The sequence below is a fragment of the Epithele typhae genome (genome assembly GCF_022376455.1).
Source record: "Epithele typhae strain CBS 203.58 chromosome Unknown BXZ73scaffold_71, whole genome shotgun sequence".
Classification (NCBI taxonomy): Eukaryota; Fungi; Basidiomycota; class Agaricomycetes; order Polyporales; family Epitheliaceae; genus Epithele; species Epithele typhae.
This window is the reverse complement of record NW_025954262.1, coordinates 158,640-185,430: the sequence shown is the minus strand read 5'-3', so window position 1 is coordinate 185,430 and position 26,791 is coordinate 158,640. Positions and strand designations below refer to the sequence as shown.

The window sequence follows — 26,791 nt, the reverse complement described above, 5'->3', positions numbered from 1 at the left end:
TTTTATCGCGGCATGGTTGGGCTACCACGTCCGCCAAGGCTCGCTGGGATCGTCTCTATTCAGACCAAGTTCCGCCCACCCACCGCTCACCACGACCGGCCACACCGTCATCCCCGATGGATGAACCTCTAGCGAAGAGGCGAGTGGACTGTGGAGGCTCCCACCTACGGCGGCCAACATCACCCCGGCGAGCTTGCACGTTGACAGCTTCGGCTTCGCCCTCAAACACCTTGGCGACTACCGCGCCCGTGACAACGAGCCAAAGAAGCTTTAGCGGTGCCTCTTCCGAGGCGTTCACGCACAGTACCTCCGCGCTGTGCCACGGGAGGAAGATGTGAGAGCACACTCCGAGCACAATTCGGAGCCGGTTGTGCACAGTGACTCGACGGTACCTACAATGGGCCCGTGTTCGCGGCTCGTAGTCGCGCTTCATTTTCTCAAATCACTTGAATAACATTCGGTGGAAACTACGGAGTCATACATCGAACCAAGGTATATCACCGCAAGCACGGACGAAGTATGTGACAATGAATATGGAGGCCAACACTGAGGAGAGGGAAGCCAAGTACCTGCGGTGAACAAGTATGATCGTAGAAAGGAAAGCGGTACACAACCTGACAACGACACGCACAAAGTAGGTAGCCGGTATAAGTAAATGACGGAAACTTGAATCTGTAAGCTTTTCTGAAGTCAGTTGACCGCCCTCAGGGCCAACAAGCTCGACACTCACATTTAACGCCAGGATGCACGATTTGGAGATCTGCTGGGCGTGTATCACTTCTTCGACGGCCCGGTGCGGCGCGGCGTCTTCTTCCCCGCAGTGAGATTCTCGTCTTCGTCCTCGGGCGACTCCGGGTTCTCCCCCTCCGGGGTTAGTTCCTTGTGGATTAGAAGGACATGTCGCCTCAGGGTATCCTCGCGGGTACAGGTGACGGAACAGCCCTGGACTGGGCACAAGAACATCCACTTGAGGTGGACCTCCTCGTGGTGCCGCCGCAAGCTCTCGTAGCCCGAGTAGGGCCTCGACTGACGCTGGCAGCCCTCGAGTTTGCACGGCCAGAGTGGTTTTGGTGCCGGCGCATCCTTCTTCGCGTCCCCCTTCTTCGTCTTCTTGGACTTCTTCTGGGAGGGAGCGCTCAGCGCCGACTGCTGGATCGTTGGCGGCGCCCTCATGCCCTCCTTCGCGCCGTAGTGCGAGGCGAGGTGCTTGCGCACGTCGACCATGTTCTTGACGGAGTTGACGAAGTTACATCCGTAGAAGGGGCACTCTACATCATCCCCACGGCACAGTCGCGGCAGATCGTGTGCGTCTTGCGACTCTTTTTGTTCTGATGCGTGTATGAGCCTCGATGGGATTCGGTGATGAAACTCGACACTCACCACCACTTTCGCTGCGGTGTTTGTGACCTTTCCTTTACCCTTGAACGCGCGTGTGGCTGCGGCAGCGCGCGCACTCCGCGCGCCACTCCCTTTCCCTTCTTGTCGGCGGGATCAGGCTCCCCGTACTGTGTCCTTCGTCAGTGACCGCCCAGAAGAACCAACATTCAAAACGACTGACCTCGAATTCGCTATCATCCGCCTGCTCATCCACCTCGCTCGCATCCATCTGCTCATCGATCCCGTTCTCCTTCTCTTCGTCCTCCCCGAACCCCTCCCAGTCATCCGCAGTGATCACCGGGATGTACGGACCATTCGGCGCGTCAGGCACGCGAGACGGCCCGCCTTCGAGCTCGACGACCTCTCAGCCACTCGTGGGGGGATGCTTCGGCGCACGAAGTTCGTGTCGACGTCCGTCAGCGCCGTCTGCGGACGCTTGGCCTCCCACTCCTCGTCGTCGCTGTCCGCGGTGTGCTTCCGTCGGGATCGTCGCGTTTGCGCGCCGGCTGGTGGAGGCGGAGTGGGCGCCCGCGGAGGCTGGACGGGGTGGCGGGCGCGGGTGAAGGTGGGGTGATTTCTGGGGAGGGCGAAGGCGGAGGGGTCGGCGTCGTGGGTACAGGGATTGGGAACGTTCGTGGGGACTCTGAGGCGTGTGGTGATCTGAATGTCAAGAAGTCTTGGGAGGAAACGGTGAGTGTCTTGGTGGGCGTTGTGAAGAGCGGTTGGGGAGGTTTAAAGGGTAGTTTATGGAAATGGGAGGTGTTGTTCCCGTCGAGATCCGCAACGTACCCTTGCGGGGGCTCAACTTCAGGAGAGAACACGCCGGGGAAGTCGGGGAGGGGTTGGTCTGGTCGAGTGGTAGCCGATGTCAACGGGAGAGGTGGATGAGGCAATAGGCGACGTACCGATTCTCCCGTCTGACCTAGTAGAAGCGACAATGTACCCGCCGCTATCGATTCCCAACACGCCGAACCACACGTCCTGCTGAGGATGTTTGAGCCTAGAGTCAGGCTTTTCTTCATGACCGAAACTGGGGTGGTGGCGGTAGGCCATGTGGGGTGTGCTTAGGTGTAGGTAGTGGAAGATGATATACGGGGAATACGATCGCGTACTGGGGGGTGGGGGTGGGGTGGGGGAGAAGGTTCGGATGCGGAGGAATAGCGACCAAGGGCGTCGGGCCTGGCCAATTCACGCGTGTCGAGGCGCGTCCAGTAACGTGACCGCTCCACGTTCCGATTGTCCAGCACAGTCATTCCGGCCGAATTTACACAGGCAGAGTTCGAAGACTCTGTCTGCCACTCCTCAGTAAAGATATGACCATCCATGTCTTCGCATTTAAAAGTAGAGAAGCACGTGAACACTCTAATGGAACTGCCACAGAGTCGACTTAGAACCACATCTTTCCGATGAATAGAAACTGTGGCCTAGAGGTGGCGTATCGACGACAAGGGGCCCTTCGTCACACGACCATCGACGGACTCCCCTATTCACGTCCGCTCCAGACTGCGCCTGCGCCGCTTTTGCGCTGGTGTTGTGCGCCTTACTGAGCGAGTTCCAGCTGTGCCTCCGCCTTACTCCAGACAAAAACATTGTCATAAAGCAGACCGTACCACATCAAAATGGGCACACGACTTCCGAGACCACAATCACGAACACCAAAAACATGGTTCCTCTCGGTGGCCCCACCCAATCCCTGCGATCCGTTCACATCTTCTCACCCTCGAGTGTGCTCGAGGTCACCGATACAGCCGTCATAGCAGCGTGGACCCCGCACCAGCCAGCCCGCCCGAGAGGACAATGACGATGTCATGCCACAATAGCGTCCAATCCCATCGCCTCTCCAGCTTCCCCATCCGGATGTACGCCCAACATCCTGTTCCCGTGCACAGAGACGAATGAGTCAACGGAAGAGGCGAGTGGCAGAGTTCCCAGTGCGCAAATTCACCATTGTGCTCCGCCTCGTGGTGCGGCGAACCCGCCTCTCCTTTTCCGGACACGCCCGCCCACGGCCGTCGCGTCACGGATTCTGCACTTCCTCTCGGGCGCGACCGCCGCCTCCCGAAGTCACGACCATAGGGCACATAGAACTCGACTGGCGTACAATCTCGGGAGACCCACATGTGCGGGATCCTAAGCGAGGTATGTCGCCTCCAGACTCCAGACCTTTCGCTGCGCAGACACAGCGGTCGAGAGACCGCTGCCTCTGCACAGAGCCCGGTTGAGCTAACTCGCGTCTTCCTCCCGTTCAATAGCGGAAAGCAGATTCTCACCATCTACATCGAACATCATTGAACAACACTGCCCGCTACCAGAAGATAGCATCGAGGGGTGTGGTGGCATCAGACCGCGCCGGAGGAGCAGTATCTGCAAAGTATTCTGTGAATATTGTCTCGAACTCGATATCGTTTGCACTGAGATGACAAACCTGAGGTCATGACCACGAACGATCTTTGCAAACGCAGAGCAGAGAATCGGCGGATCTACGGACGGGTTCAAGGAGCGCGTGAAGGCGAGTTCAAATGATGTGCTTCTCGAGTATTGCTAGAGTCTTGCCCGCAGTTTGCCCAGCTTGCCTCTACGTCATACCGGCATGCGGTCTGTTTGTGATGTTTATCGCCGTCGTACGGTTTCCAAGAGGACGCAGTTGAGCCTGGACAAACAGTGAGAATTTCGAACTGTCATGGAAACATCTCCTGACATGCTCGCATCTCAGAGTCGATGATAACCTACGCTGTCATTGAGTGGGTACCACCGCGCGGAGCACTGTCTTGGCCGACGTCGAGAAGTTGAAAATCTACGAGAAGGTTCCAAGCTTTCAACCTCCTAATCAACAAGCGTTCATATCAGCCACTCGGTCACTTCATATACCCGTTCAAACGCACGCAATCTCAGGCACGTGGATCTAACTCCTCTCTTCGGGGTGAAACCGTAGTTCCTAACAAAATCCGCTCAATACTAGATGATGCATCGTAAAATCGACATGCCGCCACGCACCGTTTATTGCCGCCTTCAAGTTTCTTTCACGCGGCTTCTTCGCTTCAATAATAGCTCTGGTCAAAAAAGTGAGCGTTTGAGCCGTCGCATCAGCTGTATCTAATTGCAATCCAAAAACACTCGCACCTCCGCCCACTTCCGGACAGGTACGTCATCTGGGTTCGGCCGAAACATCGGACGGCTCTCAACTCGACGCTTGTTGCCGAAGAGAGGCCAGATCTCGAGCAGAGGCTCTTGGTGTCTAGTCTGGAGGCCAGAAACCTGAAGGCACGTCAATACAGCTCACCGAAAGAACGAGCAGCTGACGACAGCACCCAAAGTGATTTCCCCGTTATGCCACAATGAACATGCCCGAGCGAACCAGTTCCACCGAGCTTCGAGGCGGTTCAGCGTGGAATGGGACATCTTTTGTTGGGATTCCTTCGGGACCTTGGGGTCCAGTGAGTACCTCAGACCATCTTACCAACATATTTTCTTATTCGCGGCAGAAGTGCACCACCTCCTAGCTGCACCAAGGTCTGCTCAGCTTTGCAAACTGCCACGGCTCACGCAGACGGTAAGTAGCGCCCAGAGAGACGATTTCGAAAACTCACCTGATCCTTCTTGTTCTCCGAACCCGCCCACGACGCACGTATGAGGTAGATATGTCGCAGGATCCTCAGGAGGCAGACTTGGACGTGGTCTGAGCGGATGGAGAGGTATGAGATGTCGCGGAGCAAGCCGTGCCAGCAAACGGCAGTGCCAACCTGCTTGTCCTCCTACCACCACCACCACCCCGGATATCCCCGTCCCTGTCCTCGTTTCCTCCTCTCTCTCTCCGGGCGTAACCTCACCACATCTGGAACGCCATCTGCGCTGCATGGTTCCCTCCTTCGCCGCCGACGTGCTCGTCTTCCTCGCCACGTCGCCCCCTGTCCCGGACGCCGTTGTTTTCGTCACCCCCGTATCCACCGACCTTCCCACCACCAAAGACAATCTACCCATCACATCTAGAGGAAGGAATCTCTCACGATTAGTATATGTGCTCGGGCGACGAAAGGGTGCAGTCGAGGAGAATGAGTAACCGGTATGTTCTGCGTCGTAGTAGCCCCTTCCCCCAATATATGCGTTTTCTCTTCCAACCTTCCCCGTCTATCGGCCGTATTGTGCTGCTCTTCGAGTGACAACGTCCTTTCGGCCCGAGTAGAGTCGATATCGTGACTGCATAGCGTTTCTCTGATGCTCTCCTGCATGAGCACCCTCCAAATCACAGACGGTCCAGCGACACCTGCGTGCCCGCTAGTCGTTGTGCCTCTGAGCCAACCTGGCCGCATACTCTCCGTCGCTCTCCCGCCATTCGCCTCGTCCCGGCACGTAGGCACTGGGGCGCTGTGAGTGCGTCGCTTGGTTATCAGTGAGCTTTCATTATCAGCTCGTCGCACACGCAGGGCATATGTCACCACGAGCTTACATACTACCGCCGAACAACCGCTCCTCGCTGGCACATCAAGACTACAGTCCCACCCGCACATAGTCTCCCCTGCGCGCACGCTAAATTGCACGGAAGGCGCGTACGTCGTCCCATCCTCAGGACAGGGGTCAATATTTCAATCGTCGCGCGGCGCGCAGGATAGGAGACCCGCCCGCATCACAGGTTCGTACATCCGGTACACCTTATGCATGCGCCGCCAACCTGCGTTGTTTGGCCTCCGCGACACTCTTCTTAGACTCTTCTCGAGGGACGTCGACAGTCTTCTCGCGCTGGAACGACGGAATTTGCGGTCAAACGCGCTGTTGGACCCTGCGCCGCACGTTTGCTTTGCATTTCCGCTCCCGCGGCTTGGGCATGTTCACGAGGCTCGCTTCCGGACTGCCGCGCTCTGTAGGTCCACACGACCTCAACTTCCTGCAGGTGCGTTGCTCTTGTCCAAGTCACGTATCGTCCCCTGAGCACTCATGTATGAAAAGATATCGCCCAACTTATGGGTCGCAGCACGCCCAGGCATTCGCTCAGGGCCGGCGCGCGCCGCCTTTTCCCGCCCTAGAATCCGTGGACGCCTCGTCAACCGCCCTTGAGCTTCGATCTTCTTTCTGATCCACCCATTAGAACCGTCGCTCCCCACGCACTGAGCACTCGCCAAATAACCGCCACCCGGATGCTCGCCGCTATTCCCAAACCATTTCTCCACCGCGCCCCGTCCTCCGCTCGTCACCCAGCGGCGCGAATTCCTGTATGTCTCTCGCCGGGCTTCCTGACACGAGCTCATCGAACTTTTCAGGTGTCCTGCTCTCCTTTGGCTCAGCTATGTCGGTGGCGATTGAAGATATCCCAGCCGCATAAACCCTAACCCTACCGCAAGGATCTTCGGCAAGCTCACCGAGCTGGCGACCAAGGATGTGTACCACCTCTTCGATGTCGAGGCTGTCGATGCACCCAGCGGGATATCTTCGGACGGCTTGCGGCCGACAACATCGCTGGTGCGGCGGCATTGTGCACGTTCTTGTGCACGCGAGGGCCGTTCATTGCGTGCACTGACCGCGTGTATGTGATCGGCATGCGCTTCGTTTGTCCTGACCCGTCTGCCTTGTCCCAAGGCGCGATATCTCCGGATATTCACCGCGGGCGTCGGAGTTCTGGGCGCTGGGGACCCAGCATTCCGCTTGGACCAACATGTGAGGCACGCGCGGTGCGAGCGTGCTTGTCCGTGGTACGTCCATCTTCAAATCTACAGTGCAGCAGATGGCTGATTCCATACAGCATGTTGAGAGTTCCCGAGCAGCACAGCAGTCGCGACGGACTACAGGCCGCCAGACAAACATCGCACAACGAAGCCCTCACTTTCATCGGGAATCACGGCTCTCCAGGCACCACGCCTACTCTCAGCTTGACGAGCTCAGCACGTGGTACGTTGATTTCGACAATCACAATGTCGGCGGAGTTCGTCGGGGACGTCTCTCCGGAGTTGTCGCTGACTGGCGGCGTGCCCCAGCGAGGGTGGTTGGGACTTCTCTCCTAGTACAAGACAAATAAAATGATGCTCGCATCTGCATTCCCCCCTTCCCCCCATCTGCACTCTCGCTTCAAGTGCATCCCATACCCTGTTCGCGAGCTCGACGATCTATGCTTGCCCCCGCTGTCGTTTGTGCAGATCACCCTCACCCCACCACACTCGACGAGGGCCTTCAAGGACGCCCGGTGATCTACTTGCCAACCACCAGATAGGAGTGCAACACACTACCAATCTCTCTCCGGAAAGCGCACTCACTGAGCAGTACGCACTCTTCGACACCGTCCCACGACGACCATGCTACATTGGTACGTCCCAACCCTTCCTGAGCAAGTTCCCTTCCGCCCTGTCCTCTTCCCTCCCACAAGGATGCTACCCCGCGATGGTTCGTCGAGAGGTCCCCCGCGACATTCACTCGGGCTACTGCTGCGTCCTGCCCTAGATATTCTTTCACGCCTCCGTCCCCATCTGGGCGCCTGTCTTACGTCCACGACCCTCTGGCTGTCTCCCCGGCGGGCCGACCCGCGACGGTCGTGGGCTCCTGCAGGTCCTGGCAGGTCCCCGCTTGTCAAGTCGCTATCACCTCGTGCCCGCCGTCCTCGCCCCCTCCACGCCGCACGGCGCTCACCGCCCTCGAGCTTTGGTCCGAGTGGTCCATACCCGGAAACTTCTACCCCCAGAGCGCCCCCCCGTTGCGGCCCACGGTTTCCGCGCGCAGTAGTGCAGGACGGCGAAGAAGCCTCATCCCGTGGACCCCTGGTTTCCACGGCGGAGGTTAGTGGTTGCAGTGCGAGTATCCAGATCGACGGACCTGTTGGAAACCGTGCTCGCTGATCAAGCCACTCCTCACCGCGCAGCCGACAGCAGTCCGCCGAAGACGAGCGACGACCCGAGACGCGTCTGCACACGAAGAGCGTCCGGGGCGCGAACGGCTCTTCCCCGCGACGACGCACGCTGGTCGTGCCCAATTCGCTCGACGTGTAGATACGAGTGAAAGCTTGCCAGCCTGTATATATTGCGGAAACGGGTGCAGCATGCCGCACACGTGTGGGGAACACAGATAATCGGTCTCGTCTCTACATGCCGCATCACGACGTCAGAAATTGGTTGCCCTCCAACCATGGTGATGTGGATAGACTCAGTGTTGCGCTTAGTATGCGCTCGAGAGTGTGTATGCGAGCCGCACGCTTTAGGCCGAGCGTCTCCTCCAGCAGCCAGCAGTGCTGCAGATACCGCCCCCAGCGAATGAGCGACAGTGAACGTCACCGAGGCTAAGTACGACCACGTCGATATTCAGTGGTGTGGTGAGAATCATAAATCAAGCAAACTGCATGTATCGTTGAACGTGGTCGCATTCATAATCATGCACAGTTGCTTCTATCTTTCATACTAATTCCAGTCTAAGCTACTCCACGCGCGTACAACAAGAGCCAGAACGTACAGCATGCGGTTGCTATCCCAGAGCCATCCAGTCCCTTGAGTCGCCACCCAAGCGTCCGGAAGGGTCTTCATCAACTGGTCAAGAGGAAGCGCGCTGCTCGGATTGAAGCGCTTCGTCTTCGTCGGCGCGGGTTTCGGGAGCAGCGGAAGACCCGGTGGCATGGCTTATGGCTTGGCTACTCCAGCTTTGATCAAGATGGCGTTCCACTCGTCTAGGGAAAGCTCCCAGTTTTTCGGAAGCCTGCTGACTGAGACCGGCCTGCCTGCGAGGATGTCGTCCTTGATAGATGCCGAAGCCCTCGCCGGCGGCTTGTTCCGCTCAGACGGCGGGTAGCCGGGGATGTAGGGCGGGAGCACGGGGATTTTGTACGCAGCTGGAATCGGAAGGAAATGCATGCCTGGCTGTGCATAGCCGTGGGGAAGGGCGGCGTGCTGCGGCGGGTGGGATGGGCAGGCGTTGACCGCATTCTGGAGAGGCGAGCGAGGGGACGAAGGGGATGATGAATGGGGTCCCGGAGTGGGCAACAATGCCATCATCCGCGAGGCGTCCTCGGGACTCGCCGAGGCGAACCAATTGTCGATGTTCTTCTTGAGGCGGGTCGTGACCTCCGGGCTACTGTTCACTGCATCCAGAACTTTCTCTATGGTGCGTTTGGAGTTCTTTGAGAGCCTCTCCCCCTCTACTCTCCCGGAAGTCTCTTCCCGACCTCGCTTTCTAGCAACGACGGGCGGGGGTGCAGCACTACGTCGTCATTGGTGAACTGGAGAAGAGGAAATCGGGGAGTGCTCACCTGGATGAAGACATATTTCTTTAAGCTGAGGGTGTAGGGTGTTGGCTTTTTCTAAGGCTGATGCACGGAGAGCCTTTCCGCGATGATCTGAAGAAGGAGGGGAGTGGAGGATTCCTGCGGCCGGCCGCTGTACTATATGAACGCGGTTCGTCTGGCGCTTGCGCCTACACCCGCCACACCATGTATAAAGCCAATGACCGTTCAATGGACAAGCACAAAATCATTTACGTACCACGACTATTCGAGCAGTGGCACCCTTGGGTGGCGAGGAAGCTTGGGCCACAGTAGTTGTGGACGTTACCAACCATCCTTGCGCCCACGGCAGTGTGAACCACACAAGCCCGGATACCTGCAATACATATGGTAAGTATATGGCTTCTGGACGACTGAAGGAGATATCGGTGCCACAACCAGTGGCACAGCGCTCAGCTTAGAGTGGCGTGCGATGCGGAGGGACGTCGACGTCCGGAACGTATCCGGAAAGCAGCTTCGCAAATGCCCACTATCCGAAGAAAAGAGTCTCACCATTGTTGGCCTCCAGCAGGTGAGGTCACTGAGGTGCGCATGTTCAAACGGAGTCTCTAGGTGACGATCGACGGAATATATTGCTTACTGGTCTATCTACAGGTTCTGGAAACGATAGCGAGCATGATTTTATTTCTCACGTAGGCTACGTACGCTCCGTAAAACACCGACGAGTCAAGAAAGCCTACGCAAAGTGGACCACGAACATGGGAGTTCGAATACTTTAGGATTGGTAGGAGAGTCGCCGGTCGGGGACCGCGCGGCCCGGTGGGGCTGGCCGAGTCACGAGCACGGTAGCGCCCGGCCCTCGCCTCTTGTTCTAACACAAGACCTCGTCCCTCCTATCCTCTTATGCCTCATATCGCACCTACATTTCCTGTTTCTTCACTAGTTCACTCTTCTGTGGACATCGACTCTCTGATATCATCACTGCAAGCCTCACGAGTTCACCATCTCGCGGCATCCCTGTACAACCCCTCCAAGCACTGGAGCAACACAAATGGAGTCCATGCGGATGTTTGTGTTCGTCGAGACTTCTAGGGATGACATCGGGTGGAGGCATGATACACGTATGGCAAACATGTGAAGGCCAGTTTTCCCGAATATATGCCCTTCCCCTATCCGAACTCGCCCGCTTCCCGTCGTCCGGAATCATTCCTCTCTGCTGTACCGCCATGTTGAGGGTTTATGGCCGTCATAAGAGGAAGAAAGTCTCGCTCTCCGGGTCATACCTCTGCTAGAACTTAAGTCTTTCTCTGCCGAAGCGTCCGGGTCTCACCGTACTCCTCGAATCGATTTCGTTGAGGTCCATATATCCCCCACTTCTTGTCACGGTTATTTATCGGTGAGCCGGCAATCACGGCCAACATCCTTTTTGCGAACGTTGCCCCTCAACGAAACGCAAGTTGAAGTTGTGTCGAAGTCGCGCACCACCAATAATCATCCTGCCCATCCCGCCTGCGTCGTCACCGCCGCCCCGCTCGCGCACGGTCGCAGACGCGGTACATGCCCACGCCGCACGATGCTTCACTCGCAAACCGGCTGCTCAAGTTCCGTGCGACGGCTCTGCGGGCGTGTCGGAGGCCCGGTGGTCCTTTCGGCCTCTGGCGGCCGGATCTGGCGAAGAACACTGGCGCGAGGTCGAGACGTGGGGCGCGTTATACGAGGGGCTGTAATGGGAAGAGGCGTGGAGCATGCGCACGTCGGGGCGTGCCAAGGTCACTCGCTCGGAGAAGGAGATGCGCGAAGTACACAGTAGATACTTATATACGCTCAAGGGGGAGGCCCATGTCGAGGTCGTACTCGTGTGCCCAGTCCCTGTCGTTGACGGCGTTCGTGTGAGGAAAGTGCGGGAATGTCGGAACTGATGTATATGTGCACGATGTGTGAGGTATGGTACAGTGTGGAAACTGCTATGTTATGGACTAGGTGATGTAGGCGTGTGATACAAATGAACTATGCAATAACTGGATGTACAGGCAGAAGGTATGATATTCTACAGTTGTGATGAGCATGTGGAAGACGACAAATAGCACGGTGAGGGAATTCTGAAGAGCGAGGTATCGGTACCATGGTTTTACAATGTTTCGAGGAGAGGAGATGGCTAGGTGTCGCACAGGGGGAGATGGCAGGTCGTCGAGGTGTCGCAGGTGGGAGGAGGTATCGCGTCGTAAGAATGGGTATATGTCTGAAAGGGAGTAGGTCAGTATCGTAAGCGTGAGGAGGTATAGCGGTTGTGAGGAGAAATCGAGCATCATGTTGAATAATAAAAAGAATGAAGCGAAATGCTAGCAGAGTCGCGCGAGATGTTGCAAACGCAGTGATCTTGGTATTCGATGGCTGAAGCCAAGCTGAAGTAGATTCGGTGGGCGTAGAACCCGGCTGACGAGATACGTTATCCGCATCGGTGCGGGGCGGATAACCCCCACCGCTCTTCAGGAACACTTCCAAGCTTCGTACTGCGCATCTAGTAAAAGAATAAAGGCATTCAGTATCAGTACCTTGTCATAAATCCGCAACGAGAACACGTACGCGACATGTGAGGAGCAAGCGTCCTCCCCTTCCACTTCCGGATCTTCTTCCCTGTCTGCTTCTCCTTCGCGATACGAGCCGCAAGAGCAATGTCCGCCCCTCTCATGTGCTTCGGAATACCAGTCGTCCGACTGAATGTCTTCGTGCAACCTGATGAAGGGCAGCGGTACGACCAGCCCAGATGCTTGTACTCATGGTGCCGCCGGAGAGACGTGAAGTCCTTGAACGTCGTGTTACAACGAGAACACGGCCAGGGCTTGTTTCTCCCGTGTTTCTGAGCGTTTTGCGGCTCCGGAAGCATCTTGCCCGCTTCGGCGCCGTAGTGCTTCTGCGCGAGGTGCGCGCGCGCGCGGCCGAGGTCGTGTGGCGAAAGGACGACCTTGCAGCCGAACACACCACACAGGGCTCCCTGGCCGCGAATGAGCTTCTTCTCCATGTGCTCCTGCGAGAGGCGAGCGCGCCTCGCCCTTTGAGTGTCGTGAGGTTCTTCAATTTCGTCCTCCTCTCCCTCATCGATAACATCCTAGGTAAACATAAATGAGAGACCGTTCTACATGAGAAAACATCGCTACTCACCATCGCATCTTCGACCTCGGATTCGCCTTCGGACGCGTCTGGAGCCGGAACGAGCGTTGCGGGCGTCCTTACCCGCAGGACCACCCTCCTCGCTCTCGAAGGACCAGCTGCTGGCGCTGGGGCGACCACTGGCGGAGCGGCAACTGGCGGCGCATGGTTCCGGAGTGACCGCCGAATGGGCCTGCCGGCGGCGTTGAGAAATTGGCTGGTTTCAGCATGAGTGATCGGTGCGGCGGAGGAAAGGGCGGGGGCGGGTTGAAGAGACGGCGAAGGAGCTTGTCTGCGCTCCTGGGGAGGATGAGTTTTAGGGGTACCACCGCTGGTGGTGTGCTGCTCCGAGTCGGGGGCGGGCTCGGAGTTCTCGCGGTTGCTGGGCGGAGGCTGGTTCTGTACGGACCGCCATGTATGAGACTTGAAGAGCGGGAGAGGGAGAGAGGCGACGGGGGAAACTCACCTCAATTCCAGCGCAGAGGACTTGGTTGGAGGTCTCCGACCGGGTTGATGTGAAGTTCGAACCAAGATCGGTCAGGGGAACGTTGATGCGGCTACGCTTGGTAGGTGCAGGCGTGTGGACCACCTCCAAAGAAGCAATGCGCTTGAGGTATGGCCTCGGAATACTTGCTGGAGCGGCATTTGCAGTTGCCACGAGCCGGGACGTCTGAGTGGAAGGACGTGGAGGCGGAGTTGGGAAAGGCGGGGGCGGAGTCGGGAGAGGAAGCACCAGAGTAGGGGAAAGAGGGATCGGAGTAGGAGAGGGTGGAGGGGAAGGCGGCTCAGGAGAAGGGGAAGGAGGAATGAAAAGAATCCTGGGAGGCGGTGGTGGTGACGGTATGGGGAGAGGGACTCCATCCCATAAGGGCGTCGGGGCGACCTCGAAAGCCAGGGTGAATGTAGATGTGGAAAATGCAGTAATTTCTGCAGTCGTTGAGATCATGGCTCGTGGAGAGAAGCTAGATAGTGACATACCTGAAGAAGCGACCTCGTCCTGGCGTCGTCGTGATTTCATGTAGTCGTCAAAGCGTTCCTCTGCGCCCGGGTCATCCAGGGTCGAATCCCAATCGAAGTACATTGATACAATCTGATGGAAACAGACGAGGAGGAGGGGAGGGGAGAGGGGGGGTGGTAGAGGTGGGTGGAAGGTGGGGAGAGACAGACGGGACGCGGAGAGATGTGCGCGAAATGGCGCACGTGGTTTGTCTGCACAGGCAACGTGACCGCGAGTCGAACCGAACTGCGACCGAATGCACCTTTGTCCCCATTGTCACGGCTCAATTCACGGCCACCTCTATCCTCTCTAATCAGTTTCCAAAGAGAGGGCGCTGTGATGGAAGTGATTCCCCACTGCCCCAAGCAAACATTGATACAGTTATGTGGACCTCGTCGGAAGCTTATGGAAAATGGTTCGCACAAGGGCCACAAAGACGCGACCCAAGAGAGTTGAAAGGGATTCGCGACCACACGGCGCAAATTGTGGCATACGAGTGGCGCATCGTCGAAGAAGGGGGAAGGAGATGGCCATCTGTACACCGACCCCCTACCCAATCTTCAACAGCTCATCCCGTTGCCTCTCCGGAAGCGACGATAGCCGCTACCCATCCCATAACCATCCACGTTTTAATGCCTGCTCGCCAGCGTCGCAAGGCCCAAGGGGCCGTTCTTCGTGCGGGGTACTCCTTGCCACGCTCAGACGCCTCCCGGAGCTACCACACATCCAGATGCAGCACATTGGTTCATACAAACGAGCATCACCGTCTATTGTCCATGCGAGGACTGCGCTCAAACCCGCACTACAGCCAACGTGCGACTTCCTTGCAGTCCCCATCACATGAGCAACATCGGCGTGAAGGCATTGAAGACAGTGTAGTATCCGACAGGATACACGTGGGTACGTCCCCGCCATATTTTCCCTTGTCAAACCGACACACTCAGAATGTGCAGAGACTCCACACTGTGATGCGATGCTGCGACGCTCGTCCAAGTCTGGGTCTGGATATCATCCTACGCAGACCACGAGCAAAGACTCGTCGCGCTTCTCGTGCGTACCATGCGCTCCAAGATGCGGTTTCGCAACAAAAGCGTCTGCGAGCCTGCAAGAGGGGTCGCTGTGGCGTTCAAATCTTGTAGGTCCCGCCCCGCGTTCATTGCACATATGGCTCTGTTCTATGAGTGGACGAATCGGTGTTGCCAATTCGTCCACACATAGAAAGGCTGGTTTCTTCTCTGCAATCGACTAGAAGAACTCACCAATTTTCTCCTTGGCAGGATGGAAGGAGGCTCGCGGCCTCATGGAATGTGACGAGACCTCTGCACCAGAAGGGCGTATTGTCAGTCATCATTCGTCAAGACCGTGAACTTGGTCCGATACCGCGCCGCGTATGTCCCCGCAGTCATCCCCCTGGAGCTCCTATCGAAAGAAGACGGTCACAACTGTCGAGAAGACCTCAGACACATACCCGATACATGCAAATCACGCGATCTTGCTGCTGCCTTCACGACTGTGTTTGTCGTCGAAAATCTCCTGGGATCTTTTCGGCGCCTAAACTCCGACGGCCACACCTACCCTCAGCCCTCAAGGACGCTTGCAAAAGCACTCACAGTCTCCACAACAAGGTCGTAAGGTGGTGTATAGAAGTGCACCACTGAGCCCAGGTGGCAGATGGAGTTGGGGGTTGGGAAGAACGCATCGTGATTCGGACTTCCCGAGCAATTGATGCGGTCGCTCTTGTCCTCATACCATCACCATCGACATCCTCGCAGCTCTTCCTCTCTTCCTCCTCCTCCCCCCCTTTGTTTGGCAACACCTTCCGCTGCTTCTTCGTCCACACGACTTTGAGCAAGTTTCGTCCTCTTTCCTTCCCCGTGCGCACCGATCGCGGCCTCGATTCTCGTCACAGGGCGCCAGTACATCTTCAAATTTCTCGGCTCATCAAGTCGAGGAAAGCGTGTTGTGGGGGCTGGACAGAGTGGCGAGGGGCGACATGGCGAATGGCCACTGGTATGTCAGACACGTGTAGTAGCCAGTACTCCCCCAATAGGCTACACGCATCCTGTCCCCTTTCCATTGTGCCGTGTAAAACTGGCCGTTCATCCTCCTTGCCCAAGCACTTCCGACCGTCTCGGCGGCGTTGATCAACTGCCTCACGGCTGTGTAGCTGCGGCAGTCGATTATGTTGGCTTCTGAAGCAAGACGAAATTGCGCTCCTATGAGAACCGACGAGTAGACGTCGAATAGTTCCGGCGCTGGCTGAACCAGTGAGGCAGACTCTAACGTCAAGCCGCTCTTTTGTCTTCCTGTCATCATCACCTTTCGCATTCATTCTTCCCCACTCAGAATTCGGGTTCCAGACAACCGACGAACCCGACTTCCACCCATCCTCCAAGTCCTCTTCAAATTGTGTGGTTTGTCCCGCTCGCCTGCGGGACGGGTCTGTCCTGGCACACACTGGGCTTCCGCCCAACGTGAGTGCGTAGGGGGATCGGTGGACGGGTCATGGCAGAGCTGGACTTTGACCTGGGTGGTACCACTGCGGCGAGCCGTCCCGGCGTTGTTGGTCTAGTCCTCCCATCACGGGGCACATCTCACCTGACCCTCACGCGGGGGTATCCAAGCTCGAGGCCAGTTCACAATCAAAAGGTAGCATGCCTGTGAGTCGACCAGGCCCACTTTTCTTCCTCATCCCCTGCTGATTGAATGACAGGTACAAGTGCCGCTCGACGAGCTTTGACAGGTGATGCTACCCGTCTCACCCCGTCGTGGGCGAGCCTCAAATAGCCGATGGAGCCCCCCTCGACGCCAAGCTCGTCCCCTCCGCGGTCGATAGGATGGTCTCGTCCTTGCTTGCTTCAGCGTTCTTCGCATGGACCGCTTCGAGCCCGGCTCTGGCTCATACGTCCGTACAGGTCACCTTCGGCTAGACGGAAGTGACTGGAATGTCTTCGAAGTTTGAAGGAGTTGGGGTGGATTTTTTGGAGGTACGTGTTCGCTTTGTGCATTGCGCCCCGGCCCCTGAGCCGCTCTTCTTTGAACAGGGCTTCCCTTTGCTCTGCCCCCGGTCGGAGAACTGCGGTTTGTGCCCCCAGCAGCTGTCGATGTCATCGACTCTCCGACCCTTGACGCCACAGAGTACGGCCCGGCGTGCGCCCAGATGAACGTAAGTACGCTCAATCTCTCCCTAAGGATGCATATGCTGAGCAGGAGCAACAGACGAGCGTCACGGGCCTTGCTTCAGAAGACTGTCTGCACTGAATGTCCTCCGGCCTGCGGGGGTCGACGCTTCCGCAGCACTGCCGGTCATGGTGTGGATCTATGGAGGAGGGTTCTCAAAGGGCCAGACGTCGACCTACAACGGTATGGAGATCGTCGTCCAGAGCGCGATTCGTGTGGGCATTTCCTCTATTCGAACCAACGCTACATTTCCTAATACCACCCTAGGGCACACCGGTCGTCTGTCAGCATCAACTATCGCGTGGGCCATTTCGGATTCCTTCAGGGCGAAGAAGCCGCGCGTCGCGGAGCTCTAAACCTTGGGTTGAAAGACCAGCTAGCGGGCTTGGAGCGGGCTCAAAAGAACGTCTGTACTTTCGGTGGGGATCCGACCACGGCTACCATCTTCGGGCAAAGTGCGGGTGCGATCTCCATCGCCGACCTTTTCCTCCATTCCAAACTCGAAAATTTAGTCCGCGCCGCGGTACGTCCTTCCTTTCCTGTTCCAAATCATCTCTGGGTTGACGTTATCCCCCGCGTTGACAGATCTTCGAGTCGGGCTCACAAGGCACGCTCCCATTCTTCAATGCGACCTATCGTCAGCCAACCTGGGACGCGCTCACCGCCCTCCTTCCCACGTGCGCCGGCTTTGCACCGAACGACACGTTCGCGTTCGCGCGCGAAGCGAACACCGACGCGCTCTTGACAGCGTGGACCCAGTCCGCGGCAGAGTTGCCCGCTGTGTTCCTATGGGCGCCAGTGATCGACGGGCCAGATGGGCTGATTCCGGACCTGCCCTCACGCCTTATCGTGACCGGGAAGTTCTCCAAGATCCCGTTCATTTCTGGCACCAACTTGGACGAAGGTGTGTTCTTCTACGGCTGCAGTAATATGATGGGACGCTCAGACTTCCCGATCAGCCACCAGGTACGCCCCAGAGGTTGAATTCGACCACCGACTTGGAAGATTTCCTTTTCCTCATGACCTTGCCCTTCACCTCGACGGCCCCTAAGGCGTTCAAGGTAGCCGTCACGAAGCTCCTCGACCTCTACCCGTCCCCCGGTTGGCTCATGGGCTCGACTGACCGTGTTCTTAGTCGCTCACAAGGCGGAGGTCCCCTACGTCTATGGTGAGGATAAGCTCGAAAGTTCGAACGTCGACATTCAGCTCCTGAGTTCGGCCATGCTCGACTACTGGCTCTCGTTTGCGACGAGTCTGACGCCGAACGACGGCAAGGGCACCCCACGTTCGTCGTTCCTGTCTGATGGTCTCACAGTGAGCTACTTATCTCTTTTAGGCACGACGTGGCCACAGTACAAGCCCGCTGCTCAGGTGCGCGACCCGGCCTTATCCCATTCGAAGTCATCTGACCTCATCCCTGCAGAACATCGTCCAGTTCGACACGACCGCGTTCGGGAACCTCTCCTTCGCGAACTTCGCGGTCGTTCCCGACACGTACCGCGTGGAGCAAATTGCATTCATCAGGTCCGTCGCTGGAGACCTCTCGCAGTAGGCGTTAGAGGAGAATGGATGATTAGAAGCAAGTAGACCCTTGTCGGCACTTGATATCTCACGTATCCCGTGTGACTTTGTGCACCTGCGCCGCGTTATGTGGGATCAAGAGCGCCAATGTTGATCGCGACGACCCTGTGCGAAGAGGAGGAAGAAACGTTTACACGGCGGTGAAGAGCCCGAGCGCATTCACTGTGAACTAGTTCACGTGTACATGCACGATGTGAGTACCAGGTGGGAGGGCCGTTGTCGTGGGACCGCGGTTCGTAGGCCGACATCACATCGCGGTGCTCTCGGCGCTCGCCAGCTTGCATCCGCCCTATCCGAAGCCGTGCGGAAAACTCAAGTTGGAGCGCATTCGTACAGTGCGTACTAGTAATGTTCGTGCCAACGGCCTCGTCCCATCCGCCTGCGATGTAAGCGGCCCGGGATCGCCGCGCTGCGCAGGCCGCGGCGGGGGCGCCTCCGGTTTTTTTTGGATGTAGCGTCGAGTTTAGATCTTGCATACGAAAATGGCTATGTTTCGCTTCGCCGGTGTGCTGAAGCCGTGGAGCCTGTTCAAGCTCTCACAATATACTGTCCCACTGGTGCCCGCAGCGGGGACGTGACACATCAGCAGTTCACACTGCAGGTATGAGGTGTAACCCATTAAAGTGTGCACGAAAACCGAGATTTCTGCGACGTACCTTTCCTGCTGTATCGTCGCCGATGCGGTTTCCGGACTTCGGCTTCAACGTTTCAACGTTCAACGTTGTTTTGGACGCTCTCGACCGTGAGATGCTTACATCAGCACTATGTCAGCCAAGGCAACCGCTTAAATACTAGCGCCGCCGCAGGGCAATCCTGCCCGTATCCACGTTCCGTTTACCATGTCGCTCACCCCCTCAGCATCATCGTCTCAAGTCCTCGACATGAACGAGTCTTTGTCCAGAAAACGCCCTCGCACAGCTTCCACCTCGAACGACCCCGTCGCCAATGGCAACAACTCGGAGCCGACCGCCTGCGAGCAAGTACAAGCCGCCACCCGCGATAAAGACTATTGGTTCGAGGACGGCACGATCATCCTCGTCTCCCAAGGCTTCGCCTTCCGTGTGTACCGAGGCATGCTCGCCGAACACTCCTCTGTCTTCCGGAGCATGCTCGACATCGGTCAAGGGACGCCCACCGCGGCTGACACCGTCGACGGCTGCCCGGTCGTCACCTTGTACGACTCTCCGCGCGACCTTCGAGGCCTCTTCAGGTTGATTTACCCTCTCAGCGGGAACCTCAAGTGAGCACCAGTCGTGTTAAGATGGTTCAAATTGATGATCTCACACCCTTATCTTCGCAGATTCTCCAACTCGCGCATCGAGATCGACTTCATCTCTGCAGTGGTCCGCCTCGACCACAAGTACGAGCTCAAGGGTCTCTACGACCAGGCCATGAGCTACCTCACCACCTACTACACCACCAACTTCAACACCTGGGCCGACGGCAAGAACGCCTCCGACTGGTCCCCGGACCCGATCCACGCGATCACCGCGATCAACCTCGCTCGGCTCACCAACACGCCCTCCATCCTCCCCACCGCCTTCTACATCCTCTGCACGCTCGGGCCCGAAATCGCGCTCGGCGCGCGCCGCGCGGACGGCACGAAGGAGCAGCTCTCTCCGGGCGACCTGTTCCAGCTGCTGAGCATGAAGGAGAAGCTCTGCGCGGCGAACATGAACACCGCGTACGCGCTCTTCCGCACCCAGAGCTCGGGCCACTGCAGCAACGCGGGCGGGTACTCGTGCTGCGCCGACGTCATCCGCAAGGTGCTCGACGCCGCGGGGCAGGGCAAGGGCCCGCACGCGCTCGCGTCCGCGTGCGCGCTCGACGGCTGGATGGAGAACGTGGAGGCGTACGCGGCGACGGCGCCGCCGCCGCCGCCGCAGCACGTGAACGCGTACATGATGATGTACACCCAGAGCCAGCGCGCGCTGTGCAAGGGCTGCCGGACGTACCTCCAGTCGCGCGAGCGGGAGCTGCGCCGGGGCGTGTGGAGGAAGCTGCCGGAGTATGCGGGGGTGACGGTGGCCAACTGGGACGCATGAGCGGATTTTTCATTCGGTACGTTGTATCGAGATCACTTCCCGGCATTCCTGCTGACAGTCTTCGCAGGACTTTGTCATTGTAACGGACCTCCCTGGGGGATATCATCATCTGTGTATTTTTTATATGTTTAAAATACAAGTTTGTCATACCCGCGAGATGCCATCGCGCGCCTTGATCAAGTACAGACTTCTCCGGACCCGAAGACGTTGTGTACGCAATGAGGCTGACTTTCAAGGTGTTCAAAAACCAAGCTTTTCCCTTGATGTCTACCCAGCATGCCTTCATACGCCATCGTCGGAGCATCCCGCGGGATAGGGCTCGAGTACGTGCGCCAACTCGTAAGTACTCCCTTCTACTCCGTTCGATCTAGTGAGTGACGACACGCCAACCCAGGCGTCTCGCGAAGACTCCCTTGTGTTCGCTATTGCCCGCAATGCCAGCGCCGCTACTTTCCTGCAAGCAGCAGTACAAGGAACCAAGAACGTTCACGTTCTCGAGGCGGACGTCGCGGACTACAAGTCTCTGAGTGTAAGCGTCACTCAGGCGATTTAGCTGCCTATCTGACTCTCCGCTCCAAGGATGCCGCGCAAGTAGCTTCCGCGGTGTCCGGTGGTTTGCTCGACTGCCTCATCCACAACGCCGCAAGGATGGAGGAAGACTCGGTCCACAAGAGCTTCGATTCCTTGTACGCACCTTGGCGCACTCCACGAAAACACCGCTGTCTGACTTATCCCCCAGCGCGACTATGGATGAGCTCGATGTGGACTTCACCGAATCCGTGTGTCCGCTCCTACCCTCACTCTCTCCGTGACTCCGTCGCCTGACGCTCTCCAGTTCAAAGTGAACGCGCTCGGGCCGATTCACGCCATCCAAGCGTTCCTCCCTCTCCTCCGCGCGTCGACCACGAAGAAGATCGTCGTCATCAGCACGGCCGCTGTCGATCCCAAGTTCGTGCGCGCGATCCGCTCGGATCGCCTCGTCGCGTACGGGATGACCAAGTCGGCGGCGCTCATCGCGACGACCAAGTGGGCGGTGAAGCTCGCGGACGAGGGCTTCTCCGTCGTCTCGCTCAGCCCGGGCGTGGTCGACGTCTCTTCCTCCATGGGAGACGGCGAAGGTGCGTGATTCACCGACTATTTTAACGTCGAGGCTGATAACGTTTTCAGGAGGAGTGAAATACCAAGCCTGGCTGGCTGAGATGGCGAGCACATTCACGGACGCGGGGTTTGCGGACATGGAGATGCAGTCTGTGGATCAGTCTGTACGCGCGCAGCTGAAGGTGATCGACGGGATGACGGTAGCGGATAACGGGAAGTTCCTCACTCATACTGGAACGCAATGGCCGGGTCTCTGAACCGCTAGAGGCCCACTTCTATAGTGCATAGAACATAATGTTAAACCGTCTTCTCCGTGCGTCTCTTAACAACGCAAGTGATGCTTCACTACGCGCGTTCCCGCCACTGCAATAGCACCTCCAGCCGTGTATCCCCGGATCCCTCCCTCACGATGCGCGTCTCATATCGTCACAGCGACGAACCACAGCATCTCCTCGTCAAGGCGAACGGGACGTACGATTGAAGGGACAAATGGCGCTAAGTTACATAGATGTCTCGCGCTGAGTACCTAAATGGTATGTGGGAAGAACCACTAATGTATACAATCTAGGCCGTATCATGATCATTCAGCGAAGTGCAATCCTCCTGCCAGCCGTCAACCTCAACCCCCATGATCTCGGGGAGTTCCTTCCACGTACGCGTGAGCCTCACCTCGTCGTCCCAACTCCTCCACCGCAGCGAGCATATCTGACAGAGCCTCGGCGCCCACAACTCCGCGGCGTTCACCAAACTTGGGATCGCCTCCGCCCACGGCCTGAGGTCCGAGGTCTCGTACCGCGACTCCTTCCCGAAGAACACCTCCCATATGTGCTTCATGGCGGCCTTGCACTGCTCCCGCGAGAAGCACACGCGCGACAAGTCCGGCCTCGACCCCTGGACGCCCGGGTGCTCGCCGACGAGGTAGAGGGTGATCGCGCGGAGGCGGCGGCTGTCGCGGCGGAGGAGCTCGGCGCGGCCGTCGAGCGCACGGACGACGTCGGCGTCGGCGAGGCGGATGACGGTGCCGTCCGTACGGGTGTGGCCGTGGACGACGCGCGGGCCGAGCGCGGAGCAGTGCATGAGCGCGGTGGGGAGGAGCGCGTGGGCGTCGGTGAGGCGGGCGAGGAGCACGGCGTCGATCGCGTGCGAGGGGGTCGCGGCGAGAATGTTATCCGCGCGGTCTGTCCAGGAAATGTAGCGGGTGGTGTAGTATCCTCTGAGAACGGCAAGGGCTTCCTCAAGGATGTCGTCCATCTGATACTTGTGCGCGAGGCGGATGACGGCGGAGATATGGTCGAAGGAGACGGATTGGGGAGCAGGGGTGACCTGTCGCCCTTGTCTACGAGCGTATCAGCAGATGAGGATGGGTTTGAACATGGATTTACGCACACCATGGGCTTGTTGAAAACGACCTGGAGCAGATGTCGCAGATCCTGGGCCGAGTCAGACAGGTGGACGACAGGGACTCCATGGAGGGATGGAGCTGTAGAAGGTGCCGGAAAAGCGAGCATCTCCCGGAAGACGTGAGAGGAGCGTGCCAAAAGGCCGTGATAGACTTTGAAAGCAAGGATACCGCTGCTCTCGATTAGAACAACTGTTCCGTCGGAGTACCAGAACTCTTCGTCCTTCGTTGAGGGCAAGCAGCTGGCAGTAATACTGGAATCGGTGGAAGGGTCCGAGTGGGTGGTGCTGTCGCTGTCGCACATGGTGGTAGGAAGGAATTTTGGGCCGCTCCCCTGATGCATGCAGAAGACTCCTCGTGAAGCGGTAGAACGGAGAACATGACGGTGCGGAACAGGGGCTTGCGCGCTAAAAATTGGGCTCTGGCCTTGCAGAGCTCGGAGGGAAGCGGCCTGAACCGGTCCGACGGAAACCGATGGGGTTCTAAGCTTTGAGCGGCGACGCTATCGACCTAAAACAGAGGCTTTTCTTGCTATGATCAACGGTTTGCGATCGATAGGTCCTCGAACACGAGAAGGGTGGCTTGCGCGCCGGAGTCGCAGTCACAGGATGAAAAGTACGAGTTTGAGGTAGCGGTGTGCTACGACCATGATGCAAATACAGAGCAGGTCGTACCTCGAGCATAGCGCAGGCGCACGAAGCGGTGAATGCGCCTGGGCTCTTCAACGCCGTGTAAACGTTCCTTCCTCTTCTTCGCACAGCATCGTCGCGATCAGCATTGCCGCTCTCGATCCCACATAACGTGGCGCAGGTGTACAAAGTCACACGGACGTGAGATATCAAGTGCCGACAAGGGACTACAAGCTTCTAATCATCCATTCTCCTCTAACGCCTACTGTGAGAGGTCTCCAGCGACGGACCTGATGAATGAAATTTGCTCCGCGCGGTACGTGTCGGGAACGACCGCGAAGTTCGCGAAGGAAAGGTTCCCGAACGCGGTCGTGTCGAACTGGACGATGTCCTGCAAGAATGGGGTCAGATGACTTCGAATGGGATAAGACCGGGTCGTGCACCTGAGCAGAGAGCTTGTATTGTGGCCACGTCGTGCCTAAAAGAGAGACTTAGCTCACGTGAGACCATCAGACAGGAACGACGAACGTGGAGTGCCCTTCCCGTCGTTCGGCGTCAGACTCGTCACAAACGAGAGCCAGTAGTCGAGCATGGCCGAACTCAGGAGTCGAACGTTGAGGTTCTGATTCACGAGCTTCTCCTCACCATAGACGTAGGTGATCTCCGTCGCGTGAGCGACTGGAAACACGGTCAGTCAAGCCCATCAACCGCCGAGCGGAAGACTCACCTCCCAAGCTCGGATTGGCAAGGGCCGCGTTCTGGTCCGTGAACAGATACCCAAACGTCGGCACTCCGAACCCGCTGGCCGTCTGGATCCATGTCCGCCGCGGCTCCTGGAATGCGACGTCACCCAGGAGCGCCGCACCACGCTTGTACTCGAGGCCGGCACCGAACGTGTTGTTGCCAGACCCGAACGGTGAGCCGAGAGCCGGATTGTCGGGGTAAAGAACGAGGAGCTCTGCAACGTCTGCCTCGAACGTCTCAGGAGGTGTCGTGGTGAAGGGCAAGTTTGCAACGAAGAGGAACTCTTCCAAGTCGGTCGTTGAGTTCAAGGTGTGTGGAGTGAAGTCGGTGCCTAATCGGGAAGTCTTAGCGCCCTCTCTCCCCACACGCAGCAGAAGAACCTACCGTCATCCAAGTTGGTGCCAGCAATGAACGGGATCTTGGAGAACTTCCCCGCCGCGAGAAGGCGTGAGGGCAGGTCCGGAATCAGCCCATCTGGCCCGTCGATCACTGGCGCCCATAGGAACACAGCGGGCAACTCTGCCGCGGACTGGGTCCACGCCGTCAAGAGCGCGTCGGTGCTCGCTTCGCGCGCGCAGGCGAACTTGTCGTTCTGTGCGAAGCCGGCGCACGTGGGGAGGAGTGCGGTGAGCGCGTCCCACGCCGGCTGTCGCTGGGTCGCGTTGAAGAATGGGAGCGTGCCTTGTGAGCCCGACTCGAAGATCTGTCAACGTGGGCGACATGAAGCGCGGGAACGATCAACCCTGAGAGCATATGGTAGCAGGGCAGGAGAGGCGGGACGTACCGCGCCGCGGACGAACTTCTCGAGGTGGGAGTGGAGGAAGAGGTCGGCGATGGAGATCGCACCCGCGCTTTGTCCAAAGATGGTGACCTTGGTCGGATCCCCGCCGAAGGTACGGACGTTATTTTGGACCCACTTCAAGCCCGCTAGCTGGTCTTTCAACCCAAGGTTCAAAGCCCCGCGACGTGCGGCTTCTTCACCCTGAGGGAATCCGAACGGGCCCACCCGGTAGTTGATGCTAACATAGACCACGGGTGTGCCCTAGGGTAAAATTAGGGAACAGAGCGTTGGGTTGAAGGGAGGAAATGCTCACACGAATCACGCTCTGGACGATGATCTCCGTCGCGTTGTAAATCGACGTTTGACCCTCTGCGAACCCTCCTCCGTAGATCCACACCATCACTGGGAGCGCCGCGGAAGCGTCGAACCCCGCAGGTCGGAAGACATTTAGCGTCAGACAGTCTTCTGAAGAAGGACCTGTGACGGTCGTCTGTTGATCCTGCTCAGCACGTGAATCCGCAGGGAAAGATTGTACGTACTTACGTTCATCTGGGCGCAAGCCGGGCCAAACCCTGTGGCGTCAAAGGTCGGAGAGTCGATGACACCGACAGCTACAGGGGGCGCAAACCGCAGCTCCCCAAGTGGAGGCAGAGCAAAGGGAAGCCCTGTTCAAAGAAGAGCGGCTCAGGGGCTGGGGCGCAATGCACAAGGCATAACACGTACCTCCGAAGAAATCCACCCCAAGTCCCCCAAAGTTCAAAGACATTCCAGTCACTTCCGTCTCGCCGAGAGTCACCTGGACTGGCGTTTGCGCCAGAACCAGGCTCGAAGCCGTCCATGCGAAGAACGCCGAAGCAAGCAAGGAGGAGACCGTCATGTCCACGGTAGGGGGATGAGCCTGGCGTCGACGAAGGCTCCGCTGGCTATTTGAGGCCGCTTAAGACGCAGTCAATGTCGCGTCAGATGGGCAACACCATCTGAAGCTCGTTGAGCAGCATCTGATACCTGTCATTCAATCAGCACGGGATGAGGAAGCAAGCGGGCCCGGTCGACTCACACGCATGCCGCCACCCCGGATCGTGGACGACGCCCACTGGAAGGCCTTCCATAAGAATTTAGCGACGCTCGGTGTCGCTAAACTTTATTGCGAGTTCAGAGTCCGCCCTGCCATTCATAAGCGCCCCATCCATAAGCCCAGTTGTGCACGTCGCCGGTCGCAGCGTCGCTAAATTCCTGGCAGGCCTGTGAGATCCAATCGCTGAGACGCCCGTCCGGCCCGACCCGCGTCGAGCACATCTCGCCCACGATGAGCACTCCATGCCCGTGTTGAGCATGCCGTCGCCGTGTCCGCGCCCATCTCTTGCACACATCCATGCCAGTAAATGTAAAGCAATCTAATTTCTCGCTACTTGATGTAAACACTCGTGAGCAACCCCGTGGGGGGAAAATAAAATATATCGTGATCTAACTACACTATGAGCTCCTACGGCAAGCGTCCGCCGACACGGGCGATGCGGGTGACGCGGGAGATGCGAGCGACACAGACAGGGCTATGCAAGAGGGAGACGTGGTGACGCACGTGATGCAAACGATGTGGTCGTTGGTGACACAGACGCGGACGACGTGGG

At 57.8% G+C, this 26,791-nt stretch overlaps 8 protein-coding genes across 8 annotated transcripts; 4 read left to right on the top strand and 4 right to left on the bottom strand.

Moving 5' to 3' along the window:
- Positions 1 to 774: 774 nt before the first annotated feature.
- BXZ73DRAFT_81064 (uncharacterized protein) lies at positions 775 to 2,430 on the bottom strand (the record flags this gene model as incomplete). The annotated part of the gene is made up of 6 exons (XM_048023416.1): positions 775 to 1,345; positions 1,381 to 1,505; positions 1,559 to 1,738; positions 1,774 to 2,053; positions 2,167 to 2,224; positions 2,283 to 2,430. The coding sequence occupies 6 exons, from the start codon at positions 2,428 to 2,430 to the stop codon at positions 775 to 777; spliced, it is 1,362 nt and encodes a 453-aa protein (XP_047873384.1).
- A 3,171-nt stretch (positions 2,431 to 5,601) lies between these two features.
- Positions 5,602 to 7,367, top strand: BXZ73DRAFT_81063 (uncharacterized protein; the record flags this gene model as incomplete). The annotated part of the gene is made up of 8 exons (XM_048023415.1): positions 5,602 to 5,741; positions 5,799 to 6,004; positions 6,237 to 6,262; positions 6,458 to 6,581; positions 6,630 to 6,657; positions 6,711 to 6,828; positions 6,946 to 7,058; positions 7,109 to 7,367. 8 exons carry the CDS (start codon positions 5,602 to 5,604, stop codon positions 7,365 to 7,367), a joined length of 1,014 nt encoding a protein of 337 aa, XP_047873383.1.
- A 4,681-nt stretch (positions 7,368 to 12,048) lies between these two features.
- On the bottom strand, positions 12,049 to 13,790 carry BXZ73DRAFT_81061 (uncharacterized protein; the record flags this gene model as incomplete). The annotated part of the gene is made up of 5 exons (XM_048023414.1): positions 12,049 to 12,080; positions 12,146 to 12,668; positions 12,722 to 13,108; positions 13,176 to 13,342; positions 13,688 to 13,790. 5 exons carry the CDS (start codon positions 13,788 to 13,790, stop codon positions 12,049 to 12,051), a joined length of 1,212 nt encoding a protein of 403 aa, XP_047873382.1.
- A 2,753-nt stretch (positions 13,791 to 16,543) lies between these two features.
- On the top strand, positions 16,544 to 18,438 carry BXZ73DRAFT_81060 (Alpha/Beta hydrolase protein; the record flags this gene model as incomplete). The annotated part of the gene is made up of 11 exons (XM_048023413.1): positions 16,544 to 16,611; positions 16,671 to 16,693; positions 16,751 to 16,872; positions 16,899 to 16,956; positions 17,004 to 17,101; positions 17,212 to 17,409; positions 17,472 to 17,790; positions 17,853 to 17,987; positions 18,022 to 18,171; positions 18,223 to 18,257; positions 18,310 to 18,438. 11 exons carry the CDS (start codon positions 16,544 to 16,546, stop codon positions 18,436 to 18,438), a joined length of 1,335 nt encoding a protein of 444 aa, XP_047873381.1.
- A 910-nt stretch (positions 18,439 to 19,348) lies between these two features.
- Positions 19,349 to 20,512, top strand: BXZ73DRAFT_53726 (uncharacterized protein; the record flags this gene model as incomplete). The annotated part of the gene is made up of 2 exons (XM_048021058.1): positions 19,349 to 19,707; positions 19,768 to 20,512. The coding sequence occupies 2 exons, from the start codon at positions 19,349 to 19,351 to the stop codon at positions 20,510 to 20,512; spliced, it is 1,104 nt and encodes a 367-aa protein (XP_047873380.1).
- A 276-nt stretch (positions 20,513 to 20,788) lies between these two features.
- Positions 20,789 to 21,867, top strand: BXZ73DRAFT_53776 (NAD-P-binding protein; the record flags this gene model as incomplete). The annotated part of the gene is made up of 6 exons (XM_048021065.1): positions 20,789 to 20,851; positions 20,907 to 21,041; positions 21,092 to 21,198; positions 21,252 to 21,291; positions 21,348 to 21,630; positions 21,698 to 21,867. 6 exons carry the CDS (start codon positions 20,789 to 20,791, stop codon positions 21,865 to 21,867), a joined length of 798 nt encoding a protein of 265 aa, XP_047873379.1.
- A 307-nt stretch (positions 21,868 to 22,174) lies between these two features.
- Positions 22,175 to 23,313, bottom strand: BXZ73DRAFT_53717 (uncharacterized protein; the record flags this gene model as incomplete). Its single annotated transcript, XM_048021055.1, has 2 exons — positions 22,175 to 22,933; positions 22,999 to 23,313. 2 exons carry the CDS (start codon positions 23,311 to 23,313, stop codon positions 22,175 to 22,177), a joined length of 1,074 nt encoding a protein of 357 aa, XP_047873378.1.
- A 587-nt stretch (positions 23,314 to 23,900) lies between these two features.
- On the bottom strand, positions 23,901 to 26,040 carry BXZ73DRAFT_92483 (extracellular triacylglycerol lipase precursor; the record flags this gene model as incomplete). The annotated part of the gene is made up of 9 exons (XM_048026370.1): positions 23,901 to 24,029; positions 24,082 to 24,116; positions 24,167 to 24,316; positions 24,366 to 24,713; positions 24,767 to 25,085; positions 25,167 to 25,424; positions 25,477 to 25,640; positions 25,703 to 25,828; positions 25,887 to 26,040. 9 exons carry the CDS (start codon positions 26,038 to 26,040, stop codon positions 23,901 to 23,903), a joined length of 1,683 nt encoding a protein of 560 aa, XP_047873377.1.
- Between the last annotated feature and the right edge of the window lie 751 nt (positions 26,041 to 26,791).